This window comes from Anomalospiza imberbis, chromosome 6, assembly GCF_031753505.1.
Source record: "Anomalospiza imberbis isolate Cuckoo-Finch-1a 21T00152 chromosome 6, ASM3175350v1, whole genome shotgun sequence".
Classification (NCBI taxonomy): domain Eukaryota; kingdom Metazoa; phylum Chordata; class Aves; order Passeriformes; family Viduidae; genus Anomalospiza; species Anomalospiza imberbis.
In genome coordinates, this window is record NC_089686.1 from 34,193,266 (window position 1) to 34,207,857 (window position 14,592).

At 46.0% G+C, this 14,592-nt stretch overlaps 2 protein-coding genes across 4 annotated transcripts; one reads left to right on the forward strand and one right to left on the reverse strand.

The window, feature by feature from the left end:
• Nucleotides 1-59: 59 nt before the first annotated feature.
• Nucleotides 60-4,586, forward strand: SRSF5 (serine and arginine rich splicing factor 5). Of its 3 annotated transcripts, none has more exons than XM_068193262.1 (8): nt 60-215; nt 644-787; nt 967-1,037; nt 1,229-1,324; nt 1,672-1,741; nt 3,032-3,105; nt 3,425-3,535; nt 3,697-4,586. In XM_068193262.1, exons 2-8 carry the CDS (start codon nt 662-664, stop codon nt 3,944-3,946), a joined length of 798 nt encoding a protein of 265 aa, XP_068049363.1. In that variant the 5' UTR covers nt 60-215; nt 644-661; the 3' UTR covers nt 3,947-4,586. The 3 variants fall into 3 exon arrangements, with proteins under 3 accessions (XP_068049363.1, XP_068049364.1, XP_068049365.1); XM_068193263.1 differs by having other exon boundaries at nt 3,700-4,586; XM_068193264.1 differs by lacking the exons at nt 3,032-3,105; nt 3,425-3,535; nt 3,697-4,586 and adding an exon at nt 2,012-2,700 and having other exon boundaries at nt 62-215.
• On the reverse strand, nt 4,131-14,408 carry SLC10A1 (solute carrier family 10 member 1). The gene is given in 7 exon segments (XM_068193252.1): nt 4,131-8,096; nt 9,039-9,217; nt 10,167-10,377; nt 11,068-11,123; nt 11,125-11,228; nt 11,231-11,745; nt 12,696-14,408. Coding segments are annotated over 6 exon segments (1,065 nt in total). The 5' UTR covers nt 11,472-11,745; nt 12,696-14,408; the 3' UTR covers nt 4,131-7,822.
• Nucleotides 14,409-14,592: the final 184 nt, after the last annotated feature.

Here is a 14,592-nt window from a genome sequence, read left to right on the forward strand (position 1 = left end):
CCCGGGGGCGTGGCCGCCGCCTCCGCCAATCGCCGCGCGGGGCGGAGCTGAGGCGCGGGGCCGCCTCCATTTCGCGGTGCAGCGCCGGTGTTGCGCAGCAGTCGGAGCCGTCTGTCGCGCCGGGAGGACGTATCTGCCCGACCGATCCACCGGTCATCTGCCGTGCGGCACAGCGCAACCGTCCGGCTCGGCCTGCACCGAGACCCACAGCCCAGGTTCGTAAAAGCTCCAGGGGCTTCCCCGCAGAGCGGAGCGCGGGGGAAGCGGAGCGCGTGCGATGCGGGGCGCTTCTGCTGTGTGCCCGGCCGGCCCGCGGGCTCCTGGCTGGCGTTGTTGCTTCTCCGTTCCGCTCGGTTTGCGCCGCGGCGGGGTCGGGGCCGCAGGCGGGTGCGGCACGGCCGCCATTTTGAGGCAGAGCGATGGCGTTTGCTTTTCTTCTTCGGCTGGGGGGCGGAGCGCACTGGGAGGGGCGGCAGTGGGCGGGGCCGTGCGCCGGGCTCCTATTGGGGGAGCGGTGAGGCGGTGTCCGCCCGCCGCCTTCCCATTGGCCCTTGGCGGGGGCGGGGCCGGGTGGCGCAGTGCGGCAGCGGCGGCGGGCGGTGCTGAGTCACCGGGCGGGCCTGACGCGCTGTCCCCGCGGCAGGGCCGCGCATACACAGCCATGAGCGGCTGCCGCGTCTTCATCGGGAGGCTGAACCCGGCCGCCAGGGAGAAGGATGTGGAGAGGTTCTTCAAGGGGTACGGCCGCATCCGCGACATCGACCTGAAGAGGGGCTTCGGCTTCGTGGTGAGTGCGCCCCCCCTCTCCCTTGCCCACCCCCTTAGCGCGCACTCGCATTTTAGGTTTATGAAGCTACTTCGAAAGAAAATTAATTAACGCGCCCATCAAGGCACACCACGTGACAAATAGGCATCTGCTCGTTCATTGGAATATAATTGCTTGGTTTTGTTGCCTTGGTTTTGCAGGAGTTTGAGGATCCGCGGGATGCAGATGATGCTGTTTATGAATTGGATGGAAAAGAACTTTGCAGTGAGAGGTGAGGTATCCTATTTCACGACTATACAAGCGTAAAATAAAAGTCAGTTTCAATTTGAATTGTGTTATCAATATTGGTCAGACTATTTTGGTTTTGTTTGGTTTGTCCTGTCTTTGTCCTGAGAATTACAACTGCATACAAAAGAAGAAATATGTCAAAACACGTGTTCTGTTGCGTGTTTCCCTTCACAGGGTGACCATTGAGCATGCCAGGGCACGTTCGAGGGGCAGAGGCAGAGGGAGGTACTCTGACCGGTTCAGTAGCCGCCGCCCGCGCAGTGACAGGAGGTACGTGCAGCTTTGAACCAGTACAGTGTAAAAAAAGAATGCTTTGGGCTTATCCCAGAGAATGTGAGCTGCAACGAGCTATTAAAAGGTGTTGTTTGCCTTTTAAGTAGTTTGATGTGGGAGCAGGATAGTGAAGATTACAGAACTTCTCAGATATGCCTGTCATCCTTACGTTCCCTCCCCTAAGTACTTAATGCCTGCCCTAGATTGTTCTGGGCATTACACAGTTCAGGTCATAGTATTAAAGGCCATAAAGCTGATGCTAGCTCTTGGTACAGCCCTTGTTAATGTTAACATGGTTATATTGTATTTACTGATAGAAGTCTGAATTGTTTGTTTCAAAACAGAAATGCCCCACCTCTAAGAACAGAAAATCGCCTCATAGTGGAAAATTTGTCTTCCCGTGTCAGCTGGCAGGTTGGTTGAAACATGATTAACTATTTTGACTTCATTTAATGGGTATGTAATGTAATGTAATTATTTTGTAAAATAATTAAATTAAAACCTAATTTATTAAAATGTTTATGTAATTAATATGATTTTTAGTAATGTAACTTAAATATTTTGAATGAAAGCTAGTTAATGTTAATTCATAGTAATAAATTTATATGTTTGAGGATATATATTAATTTTTTTTCTTGTTTTTAAAATCCATTTTAACCACATATTAAACCCTTTATTTGCCAGCCTATCTGTGTCGTTGGCCTTATGACGAGGAGTGCCTGTGGGTTATCCTAATCGTTCTGTCTTGGTCACTCTTGGTCGGGCCTGGTTGACTTTCCAGTCAGCTCCTACAATGTCACTTGGCCACCTCTAGATCTGTGTTTGCCGGTCTAGACGTAATCGATGCACTCCTTAAAGTGCCACATTGCAGCGGTCCCAGAGCGTTAACGAGATCTGATTCCTAAGTTGAGAGCTGTTCTTCCTGTAACGCTTCCGAATAACGAGGTCCTGGTCGAAAAGAGTTGAAAGATTGGAAATTAGGTGGTCGTTGGAATCCTGATCGCAGTAAAGTGGTCCTTGGTGACATCAAGCATAGAGAATGGATCCATCCATAGTCTCCTGATAGGGAGGGCAGTGCGATTAATGGCTTCCATCGACTGGGTAGTGTTCGGCAAGTGGGTGGCGAAGAGCCAGTCGGGCATATGTCATGACGGTATCTCCGGTCGCTTAATGCAGTTTGCTGCTTGGCTAGCCTAGGGAAATGTTTATAAAGGTAAAGTAAACTATATTTTTAATGACATATGGGGCACAAAATAATTGGTGTTATGTAAATGTAATTTTGTATTCATATAAGACTTGTAATGTAAACGGAGACTGAAATAGTCCAAAAATATATGGGTAGTATTTCAAAGTCAATTCAGTAGCTATAAAAATGTGCTTTTTATTTCTTTTTTTCTCTCTCTTTCTTTCTCTTTGTTATTTAATCTATAAAATCATTTTAGACTAATATTTACCTTAATGTTAAGACCCTTTATTAGCATTTTGCTTAAAGCAATATGCTTTTCTCATTTATTTCGTGCCCTGATACAGATCGTGGTACAGATAATGCAATTTTGATTACAAGTATGGCAGCTGCCATGTATGTGATTTATCTAACAACTTCTCTTTCAGTAGTCATAAATTTCTTTTGTTTGCTTTAAACTACTTTTGTATAAGTAAATGTTAATTTCACTTCTTTGCGTAACAAAAGTGGTCTTGTGTTAGGATCTCAAAGACTTCATGAGGCAAGCCGGGGAAGTAACCTTTGCAGATGCACACAGACCTAAGTTAAATGAAGGGTAAGCGTGTCAAGTGATCTCTTGAAAGCTGTAGAGTAACCTGTATATGTAATATTTGGGGAGGGAAGCTGGCTACTTTCAGTGTCAGCAGCTGTTTCTGGCTTAATTTAGCTACCCTTTGAAAATGCATGTGGGAAATGTTTGGGGAGGGGAATTTTTCATGCTTCAGTGTTGACAAGGGATAATTACACTGAGCAGTGTAGGTTTTGGGGGTTGGTTTGTTTGGTTTTTTTCCATGTGTAAATTTTGCTTGTATTGGTAACTACAACTTATAATAGTGTGCTTTATGTTTGTTTTTTTTTTTTTTTTTTTTCCATAGGGTGGTTGAATTTGCCTCTTACAGTGATTTAAAGAACGCTATTGAAAAGCTTTCTGGTAAAGAAATTAACGGAAGGAAAATCAAACTAATTGAAGGCAGCAAAAGGCACAGGTATGGATTTCTACTCTTTTAATAATGCTTAAACATTCACTGAGAAACTTTGAAGTCAGTGACCTGGCAGCCGAGCTGGAGAGCTGTGGAGTGCCTGGTTACGGCCGAGCCCATGGGGTTCTGTAGCTGGCGCTGACTGGCGCTCCCTGTTGGCTCCTCAGTAGGTCCAGGAGCAGGTCACGGTCACGCAGCAGGAGCTCATCTGGGTCTCGCAGCCGATCTCGTTCCCGCAGCCGCAAGTCCTACAGCAGGTCACGGAGCAGGAGCCGTAGCAAGTCACGATCAGTTAGCAGATCTCCGCTGCCAAACAAGAGCCAGAAACGTGGTTCTTCCAGCAGATCCAAATCTCCGTCATCCGTAGACCGGCAGAGGTCTAGATCAAGGTCCAGATCTGTTGACAGTGGCAACTGAACTATAAATAACTTGCCCTGGGGGCCCTTTTTTAAACCATACTTGCTAAAACTTGTGGTAAGTATGTGACTTTCTGTGGGAAAGGGTTTGGTTGGGGAGAGGGGAGGGAAGGGGGAACTTTGTAGATGTGGACCATGGTGGGAAGGGTTATTGACTAATTGTATTAAATGTTTTTTGATAACCCTTTTCTTGCTCACATTTTTTTGTGAATGTCTGAAGTGTATAGTTTGTCTATATTGGCAGAGCTCTTTATAACTAAAGCAAACAAAATTTTTTGTACTCTAAGTCATCTGAACACTTAATTCTCAGTATGTTCAACTGTGAATAGCGACTAAAAACATTATTGTTTCAGACTAACAGCTTTAGACATCTGAGAGAGCTCTATATGTGCTGTACATAAAGCTTTATTTCAGAGGGTATTTTTTTGTGCTTTTGAAACATAGTTTCAGCTATAGGTCAGCAGGTTAAGTGCTGGTCGGTACTGGTAATAAAACTTTATTTTAAAATATTTTCATTTAATACGACTTGCACTACACGAAGAAAATGCCCATTTCACTGCCCTGTGGTAATAATATTCTATAAAGCACTCTTATTTCTTGATACCTAAGAATAAAATAGTTAAATAAAGTATAAAGAAACATTTCTGCTTCTAGTTTGTTTCTTGGTGTTAATAAAGTGGTTGTGACTGTGTTAAAATGTTTCTTAAAGATGGAGCTGTGCCAAAGTGATAACTGTTTTGGGCAGGGGTGAGAATTAGGATCCCTTTAAATACATTGTGTGATGTCCTTGTATGTCTCTGTGTTCTGAAATAAGAACATGGATAATCAGGTTGTCATAGTTCATAGCAAAAAGTGGAGTGGAGTCATTTAGCTTTTAATGTCTTGGGATAAATAAGTATGGAGTGTTAAAGGCAGATGTAGTCAGCATACATCATTATTGTATTTGTGCATGTTGGTATGAGAACACTGAAGTGTAGGTAAACCATTTTTGTAAGCATTAGTCCTCATTCTGGGGGAAGGGGGACTTTTAAATTGGTGGGTGGGAGTAATGCAGCAGAAGTACCATGAGGTTCTGTGTTTTAGTGTTTGTGCCTTCCAGTGGCGGCAGTCCTCTGCTGTCCTGTATTTCTCAAGCCCTCACCCACAAGAGAACTTAGGAATTTAATTTTGAAAATAACGTGTTTTCTTATAAAGTGCTTTACAAAGCTATTATAGTAATCTGTAGAAACCTTTAAAAAGATCTTTGTAGCCTAGGCTTGGATTGGCATAGATCATACAAGTGCAAGGTGGTTCCTCTAGGAGCAAGGTCTGGCCTTGTGGGAGGTTGGGTGTTTGGCCTCTGCAGCCCTGCTGCCCTTTCTCCCTGCTGCTGCAGCGTTCTTGGGTGCCAAGCTAAGGAAGGAGGAGGAGGAGCTCTTGTACTGCATGGGTCTGTCTGTGGAGCTGTCGTTGTATTGGGCTGCCAGGCACTCCTGAGGGCAGGCATTGAGAGGGGGTAGGATCCACAGTTAACTGGGTTGTTACCAGTCAGCTTTGGGGAATGGGAGGCTTCATTCTCAGAGCCTTAGTGGTGCAGAGGCTCACCCCAAGGGGTGTGTAGCAAGAGGGCTCTAACTTGAAGGGGTAAAACAGCATTCACACTCATCAGGGTGGAAGGTTGACTGTGTAGAGATCTTTAGTCAGTTGATTCTACTAACTTAGAGATGGTGGCCATCTGTGTCCCAGTGGGACTTGGCTTCAGCTGGAACCCAGGTGGCAGAAGGCACTTGATTTGATGAAAGGGGTCACAGACTACTTTCAGGCTAAATGTGAAGTATTATCTGCTCTATAAATAGTTGTTCTAAATTCTGTTTCTAGACCACACCACTTACTTGCCATGCAAGCAGCATAAGCAAGTGCCTGCATTTTCCCTGGGGAACTGGCTGTTGTCATGATGAGCTTCCTGTTAAACTCCCAGGCTTTGCAGTATGGAGGCTTATGTTGATTTCTGGCGTAAGAAATTATGCTGCTTAGTGTAAGTTCTTGGTACAAACCAGTTTATTCTTACTTAAGATGAAGTACTTCGGGTTACAAGGCATAGTCTGGACATTGGAGATGTCGATGCCAATCTTTCCTGGTACTGTGTGTAGTGTGACCATATCTAAGTGGTGTTTAGAACAGGTGTGGTGTTGAGTTCACTGACGGCTACAAAAGAAGGCACATTTAAGTTTCATCTGATGTTGGAGGTACAGTTGCCCAAACTCAGCAAAGGCAGTTTGTGTAGCCATGATCCTGGTTTGTGTGGCCTCTGCTTTGGGGGATCAGTGGTACCACACAGTACCTGCTGGAGGGTGGGAGAAACCAACAGCCCATGGGCTGCTTGGCTGTGCATTTGATCTCACTGGCTTCTGCATGGAGAAACTTTGACAGCTCATTCTGGGTCTGTTAGAGAAACTACATTAATCTGCAGTGATATTGTCAGGATCTGCTTCCATTATGTTCCAGCGGGACAGTTACAGGTAAGTGAAATTAGGAAACTGAACTGATGTAGGCAATGATTTTCTTACAGGTAAAACTGGGACAGTCACTTGGCATGATTTTTCAGCTGTCCCAAAGGGTTGTCACAATGACTTTGAAGTCACTGAAAGTCTCCTCCTTTCTGGGCTGACAGAGCGAGGCTTAGTCTGGAGCGCGAGGTCTTTGGGGAATAACAGTGTGGGTGCAGATGGCTGCTGTGAAGTGAGTGTATAGATAAGTTTGACAGAACCGCTGCAGACTTATGAGCTGGCTGCAGAAGGTAGAGTTTGGAGGGTTGTGAGAGCAACTGCTGCAGAATCCATTTATTGTTTTCCTGGTTTTCCACTGTTTCTGCAATGTCTTGACACTGATTTCATTTCTTGAGTGCTAAATGTGTCCACACCTGCACAGATCATTTTTGCTGCATCTGAAGAAAGATGTGAGAATAGGCAATTCTGAAACAGATTAGGGAAAGATTGTGACAGCTACAGCTGAAATTAACTGGGTCATGTAAAACCAGAGGAAGGAACTTGGGATTCCTGCCGAAAGACTGAAGCCTTTTTGTTTCCAGTCATTTATGACCTGGAGGCTGGAATACAACCTTTTTGTTACAGTCTTGCCAGCCCCTGCATGTCTGTTTCCAGTATCAACTGCTTTGCTCTGAACGCACACCCAAGGATCCAAATGAGTGTGTTTTTCCCCCTCATTAAGTTGTCCTCCAGCATAGCTATAAGATGTGGTGAAGTGATCCTGAAGCAGCTCTGTAGCAGCTACTCTGCTGCATCTGTCTCAAGGCAGTGGAGAAAAGCTGGACTGGCAGCATCAGAGGGGTGGTGGGTGGAGGATCTCATTCCGCCATCTGTGTAGTCAGCTGAGCTTGGAATTGGGGACCTGCTGTAGTTGGAGAAGAGTCTATTTCACATCTGTACCAATATTGTATATATTTTAAAATGGAGTTTCAATCTCTTTATGTACTTTTCTAGCAAAAGACCCAAATCTTTCGTTCCATTGGCTGTAGTATTTGGCAGTTCTGTCTTCTCAGGGAATCACTTAACAGCTTGAAGCAAAGCTGGGATTCGTTGCATTAAAGAATACGTAAGGTTTTTGTGTAGTTTTAGCCACACACAAACACCTCTGTTCTTTCCATGTGCTCAGTGCAAGTCACGACTTTCACAGGGTGTCCACTGTAGCTTAAAGCACCAGCTTGTGAAAACCTGAGCACTGATAATTTTGATAGTATGTAGCTGTATGAAACATCCTGCTGATGCAAGAAGTCCATGGAATTTCTAAGGTCTTCAGTTACCTCTGAATTTTTGACTCTGATTTGAATTTAATGTGCTGGGTATGTAATCCCTAGTTAAAGAGCAACTGGATTCTGCCTTTATAAAGCAGCGATGCATCGGTAGTTACATTGTAGCATGGAAAGTATAAGCAATAAAGGAGCAAAGCTGTACTTGCCATTGGCTTGCTTTTTTCTGTCATGGATCCAAAAGACCAAGATGAGCAGAAATCCTTCTCCAAGCTGGAACAGCAAGTAGAGCAGTGGGAAGAAGTACAGGGGGCCAATGATCTCTGGGGTGAAGGAGACCTTGAGGATAGCTGAGCAAAGCTGTACGTTCTGGCAGCCAGTTTCCATGCACACTGTCTGCCTGCACCTGAAGGAGAAAAAGTTAAATAGATTACATATTTAAATTGCTTTCAAACAACTGAAACAGAGCCCTGCCCACCTTGCTGGTACACTTACCTGTGGCTAAAAGCTGCTCTGTCTGGAACAATACTGCAATCCCTAGAAGGTTTTGCCTCCTGCTCCATTCGCAATGGGCAGAGACAGATTGTGTTACAAATGTGAACTTTGTTCGTTACGGTATCAGAGGCCTTGTGTCCTCCTCTGTACTCTGCAGCTTCCTGCAGGGAAGTAATCTCCTGAGATGGTAAGAGTCCAACATATGAAGGTATAAAATAGGACTAGGAGGATTCCTACCTGGTTTATGTAGGATGAGTAGAAAAGGAGGAGCAAGTTTTATATGTCAGGTTTTCATTCTAAATTCCTGGGGCTGCAGCTGAGAATGCACTGACTGATTTGAGATAGTAATTAGCTGAGGAATAATCATGTTGTGGTTAATAATAACTGTGGTTTGAGCTCTGTTGGTATTTCTTAGCTTTTGGGTTTGGGTTTTTTTTCAGTGCTAATAACTTTTTTCCCCCAGCTTCATTACCAAGAGCAGAGGGTGGTAATATGTTTAGCAGGTCACTAGTGACCTTAAGCCAAAGCTCTCCATCTACTTGTTCAGTGAACCTTCCATGATGATCAGGTCCCTGTGCCAAAAACACCTGCTTAGCTGTTCCTCCCCTCTCAGTTAGGCCAAGCAGAGGTTAAAGTAATTTCTGTCCCACTCAAGCTGTGGGAGTCACTGGCTTGGGACCAGCTTGTACTGTGTCTGGTTGTATTCCTAGATCCTATTTTGGGTGAATGGAGTCAGTGTTCTACAGAAGTATATTCCTAAAATTCATGTTTTCACCATTGCTCTGCAAAGCAGAGCTGCCAAACCTCTCTATTCCTGATGAGAGAGAGGGGAGGGACGTGTGGAAGAACATACCGGTCATCAAGCTTGAAGGCTGCAGAGACAGCGTAGCTCAGCAGGAATCCTGTAAGGGGCATTACGGCAGAAGTTCCCAGGAGAGATGGTGAGAAGACAACCATGATACAGCTTCCCATATTGGCCACAGACAGAACAATTATAGCAGCAGATGACAGTAGAAGCATAACCATCCCTGCCTAAAATAAAAGTGACTGACAAGAGAGAAATCCCCAGTAAAATTTTCCTCAGCTGTTAGAAGCAGCTGTACCCAGTTCTCTGTTCATCACGTGAAGTACACAGAGGGCTTAAGTGCCTTTCATGGACAAAAACATTATCAGTAATCAACAAGAGACAATCCTCAGCTAGAACTGAGAGAGACCTTAAATAACCAAATACCTTTCTAATCTATATACAAAATGACTGCTCTTGTTGCACAAGCTGCTTATTTCTCAGGCATTGCTACTTGTCTCTGTCCAGGTCCCTTTGTGGCTCTAGTCTACCCTAAGCAGGTGCTGAGGAAACCACTTTACTCACAGGCAGAGCCTAGCAGAGTTCTTGAGTTAGACAATGGTGCATCTGGTTGTCTGGATTTCTGTTTTGCTGTTTAAATGCCTGATGTATAAAGGAGGCAGGGACATGATTCCAGGCATAAGTGGGCACTTGGTGATACAGTGGCTTCTGTTGGAGAGGTATCTCAATAAATTAAGCAGCAATTTTGTGATTCGATTTTTGCCTTGTGCTAGACCTCTGAGAGCAGTGGGGTGATTTTAATTTGTTTTGGGATAGTTATTGTTGTTTGGTTGGTTTTTATCTGAGTTCTGCTTTGGTAGCAACAGTAGTTTGGGGCAGTGCCTATGAGGTTCATTAGTGCTGATGTAACAAAAAATTTCCAAAGTTAAAACTGAAACAAAAGGAGAGTAATGTGGGAAGTTGGCTACAAAATGTCTGCCTGGAAAAGATGAAGGACATTTCCTTGGACAAATATTTTAACCATTAAAGTGGTGAAGTGGATGTCTTGAGCTCTAGCCTCAACCCTTTCATTGATTTGTGGCATGTTTTAGAGAAATTAATATGTCTGTGATTCTATTTTTGAAAACTTCCTCCAGGGCCTTGATTGAAAGGCAACTATCACAGGATACTTCTTACCTTGGTGATAAGGCCAGTGTACTGTGGTTTCTTCACATTCAAGATGATGCTGATGGCACAGGGGATTAGCATCAGCACCAGGGAAGTGATTATTCCTTTGTAAAGTACCTTGCCCTCCAAATCATCCTCATATAGTCCTCCCGAGTAAAGGTACAGAAGCAGTGGCTTTAATCCAATTGCCAGGACCATGGAGCATGCAGTCATTACAACACTGAGAAGAAAGGACCCCTCAGTAGAAGAAAAACGTTTTTTAAAAATGGAGTATGCTAATCTGGTTACTTGCCTGGACAGATGATTTTAATAGAAGACTTTACCTTGCTTTTTCCTAACTTGTCACTGAGATCTTTCCAACATCACTGTCAGATTGTAGAAGGAGAAGGGAGAGGATGACTCAAGTTTCATACATGCTGAGAAAGTGTACATACATACCCATGACAAGGGTACAGTTCACATTTCAGAAATTCACAACTGAGAGAAAAAGCAATTCTTTGTGTTTTCCTGCTGGATCTTGTTTTATCACTAGGGTTTGTTGGAGAGTGGTGTTCTGCTAGTTCTACATTTTTCACTGATGCAGCCTCTTCAGGCAGCATGATCGGTTTACACAGAACTGTATGTATAGACACAGCACATATATATGCTCTATGTACTGCTACGTGGAGAGGAAAATGTGTTCTTGCACCCATGTCATCAAGAGCAGCATTCCAATAATTCAAAGAAAGGTATAAAGTGACATTGTAAAACAGGGAAAAATCAACTTATTGAGCAATTTAAAAATGTTTTAGATTTAGTATTTCAGTCCTTGTCCAGCTTCTTGGGGCCTCCTAATGTTGATTAAATTAGTTTCTGAACCAGCTATAACTAGATTGGCCTGGACAATGAACAGGTACGTAGCTTTCCTTACCTGAGGTTCATGTTCCCTCTCAGTGCCAGGCTAAAGATGTTGGAGAGGTTTCCCCCTTGGGCTGCAGCCACAGATGAGGATGGCCAGGAATTCTGAGGTGCCCAGCTGGAAGAGTTTGTGCAATATGAATGCTGTCAAGGGCATCATGCTGTACTGAGCCATATGGCTATTGCCACACCTTTAGGTCTCCTGAGGTGAGTTGTGATCTTGGCTATCTCCATTGTACATCCCAGAGACACCATGATGACCAGGAGGACCACAACAAGGATTATGTTCAGGGCTGTGTCCATAGCCTGCTGTCCAAATGCAAAGGGCGGTGACAGGTTGGTCAGGGAGGCACTGCTCTGTGTGCAACCTTGGCTCCAAAGTTCTGGGCGATCAAAAGCTCCCTTGGTCTTGTTCATCCTGCTGAGGGGTTAAGACGTCCCTTCTTTTGTAAGTGGCTGGGAAGGTGAGGGAAGGATTGATTCAAAAGTCCAAATAACATTAAATTAATGCAAGCAAAACATGAGCTGTCTTTCAGGACACCACTCAGCCTTTAGCACCTGTTGAAACAGAAATCTGCATTTAGAGCAATCAGCTGTGAACCCCATTAATTTTTGAAATATCCTGTGCAGTTTGTGTATCTTCTGCTCTGGTCCTCCACTTCTTCCAGCATCCACCTTCATAATGAGACAGCTGGTGAGAGCAAGAGGGAGACAGCTCAAGGTGGGTAGAGAAGACGGGTAAAGATGGGCACTTCATACAAAGGAAAATGAACCAGAGCTCCTCTCATTCACGAGATACTGCTGAGGCAAATACTTGAAAACATGATGCATCCAGGGTACTTTGTTTTTAATGAGATTATAAAATACTTATTCTTCTGGCCATAAATAAAGCTTTTGATAGCGAGGTCTAGGAAGATATTACTATGTGGATGAGTAATTTCTCTAGCAAACTCTTAGGGGCCTTCATGTCTCTTTTCCTGATGTGTTAAGTCTGACACTGTCTAGAAATTTTTTGGTTGCATATAGGAATTAATTCTCCAAGCCTTACCAACACTGAAAATATTATTCCCTCCTTGGTGCTGAGGGAAGGTTCTGCACGGTACATACCTCAACTGACCTCCGCAGTGCAAGGCTGGGCTCCATGGGCACAGCAGTGCTGCATTCAGGACCTGGCGTGTTCTGCATTGTGGTCCAGCTGGGACTGCAGACATCACACAAACTCTCCAAGCAAAGCTAAACAGGCAGCTGCTCCCCACCCCAGACTGGTACCTGCCCTGTGCTTTCAGTGCAAGGCTGCACAGCATGACACACACTCAGTGCTCTGGTGTGCAGGGAAGCAGGGCCTGGGCAGCTGGTGCTGGAGCAGGAAGAGGGACTGGAAAGGTGGTTGATCCTCCAGCTTCTGCAAGAGTGACTGCTGCTCATCCTGCCACTGCTCCCTGTCCCTGGCTGTAACAGGGGATGTGCTTCCCTACATCTGCCATGCCCTCGGGTGTCATACTTCCTGATCCCTCGGCAGGTTTGACCTTCGTTTAAGGCATTTATTGCCTTCAGATTGACCTGAGCCATCCCCTAGGTCAAAGGAGGGACTCTAGAAACAGAGCTGAGCATATTAGACTAGAGGAAAATGGATGCAGTTACCTTAGTGCCAGTGGATGCGGCTGTAGGAAGCTATGGCAGATCACCCACTGCTCTGTCCTTTCCTGGTTGGGCTTGGTGAGCGATCGCACTCTTCAGTCCTCCTGCTTCAAGAAAATCCCCCTTGGTAAAATCCCATCCTCTGCTTGCAGGATATAAAGCCTGGGTCTAAAAAAGCCTCACAGAGAGGGAAGTTGCTGTTCTTTGGTAGTTGTACTAACAGGACTGGGGAAGGGATTTTAACCGGGGAGATTTGCTGCACTATGGCTGAGCTCTAATTCCTTTGCTGAAGGCTATTATGATGCTGCAGTAGCATGTCCATTGCTTCTATTCATCTGGGAGCTCAGCAGGCTCAGCCTCTGCAGCCCTATTGCTCTGGAAACATTGATGGAGGCAGGCAGGAATGTCAGAGCTGTTCTCCGTGTTCCTCCCCACTTGCTCTTGCTTTGGTTGGGAACTTTGTTTTCCAGGCTGGCAGCCAGGCCAGAAAAGCACCAACAGCTCAGGAGGCCAGCTCAGGCATCCCCGTCGGGTGGGAAGGAGCAGTGCCTGTGGCTCTCAGTGGCTCTGCACATCCATGCCCATGGCTTCTCCTACACCTTTGTGAGCACCACACTGCCATTCTTGGGGACAAGGGGCCCTCCAGTAAGTCAGAGGTGATGCCTTGAGCCCCCTGTGTCGCTGTGGTGGCACACTAGTGCCTTGGCTCGTTGCTGGGCTCTGGCTGAGCAGGTGGGGCGAGGAGGCCTGCAGCACTGTGGGCATTTTGATTTTCTGTAGGCATCTGCAAGACTACCAGGCACAAGCAAAGGCCGCCCAAGTAGCACATGGGCAAGATCCATAAAAATTAAGATAAAGTGCTTGAGCAAAGCTCACAGCAATCCTTTATCACTCTCTTCAGGACTTTTTCCCCTGTGAATCCCCAGCCTTCCTAAAGAAATGCTTGTTTTTCACCATGTTTGCCTTTCAGCTGTGTGCTGAATTTTATAAGAAATGCAGAGTCAAGCCAAGCAATAAAGCGCTTATAAAGTGCTGCTGCCTCAGCAGCATCTCCTCTTCCCCTAAACTCAGTGTAGCTCAGGTTTTTAAAATGACAGCATTCTAACATTCTCACCCTTTGCAGGACTGTAGAAGAATGTTTCAATGACTCTAATAATTAAAAAATGCCTGCTAGTTGTTCATCGTTCAAGCATTCCTACTGGTTCCCGGCAGTTAATGGAAGAAACGCCACAGGAGCCAAGGAAGAGACTGGTTGAAGAAAGCAGAATAAATTAGGATCATTATTTCACCCTGGTTCACGCTTGGACATTTAGTTACTCGACGTGGGCACCAGAGCTGGGACTTTGCATTTAGGTGCGGCCAAAGAGCTGTATCGCAGCTGCCAAGCTGCTGCTCCCTGCGGCAGGACCTGGGCGGCGGCACGGCTGAGGGGTGTGCGAGGAAGGAGTGTGCTCGCACCGGGAGGGCAGCGGGCCCGGCTGTGGCACGGGCACGCTGCTGCCCCGGTGCCCAAGTATCCGCCTTGCTCAGGGGATGCTTTCGCCTTGCAGAAGCCGGCTGTTTAACCCCTGGGCAAAGCGTGCCTTTTCCGTGCTTCTGCCACTCCCTGGAAGGGCTCAGTTCCCAGAAGGTGAACTCCCAGCTGCTGCTGTCCGCCTTTCCGTGCGAGCTGAGGGCTGCAGCAGCAGCGCGGCCCGGCCGCAGCCGCGGCGGGTCCTGCCCGGCCGGTGCCGCTGGAGGGCAGTGGTCGCATGCCCGGCGCCTCGATGCTCGCCGAGGAGAGCACGCCGCCCAAAACACACCGCCCAAGTGCTGCTTAGATCGCCCTTACGGAGTACGATGTTCCAAATTCACAGGTACCGTCCAGTGCGGCAGGCATCGAGCGATGCTTAGCAAGCCG

What these genes read in the sequence shown, in the direction of transcription:
- SRSF5 (XM_068193262.1), top strand. Translation starts at nt 662, where the DNA reads ATGAGCGGCTGCCGCGTCTTCATCGGGAGGCTGAACCCGGCCGCCAGG. An exon ending in AGAGGGGCTTCGGCTTCGTG is followed by an intron (nt 788 to 966) that starts GTGAGTGCGCCC and finishes TTGGTTTTGCAG; the next exon opens with GAGTTTGAGGATCCGCGGGA. An exon ending in CGCCCGCGCAGTGACAGGAG is followed by an intron (nt 1,325 to 1,671) that starts GTACGTGCAGCT and finishes GTTTCAAAACAG; the next exon opens with AAATGCCCCACCTCTAAGAA.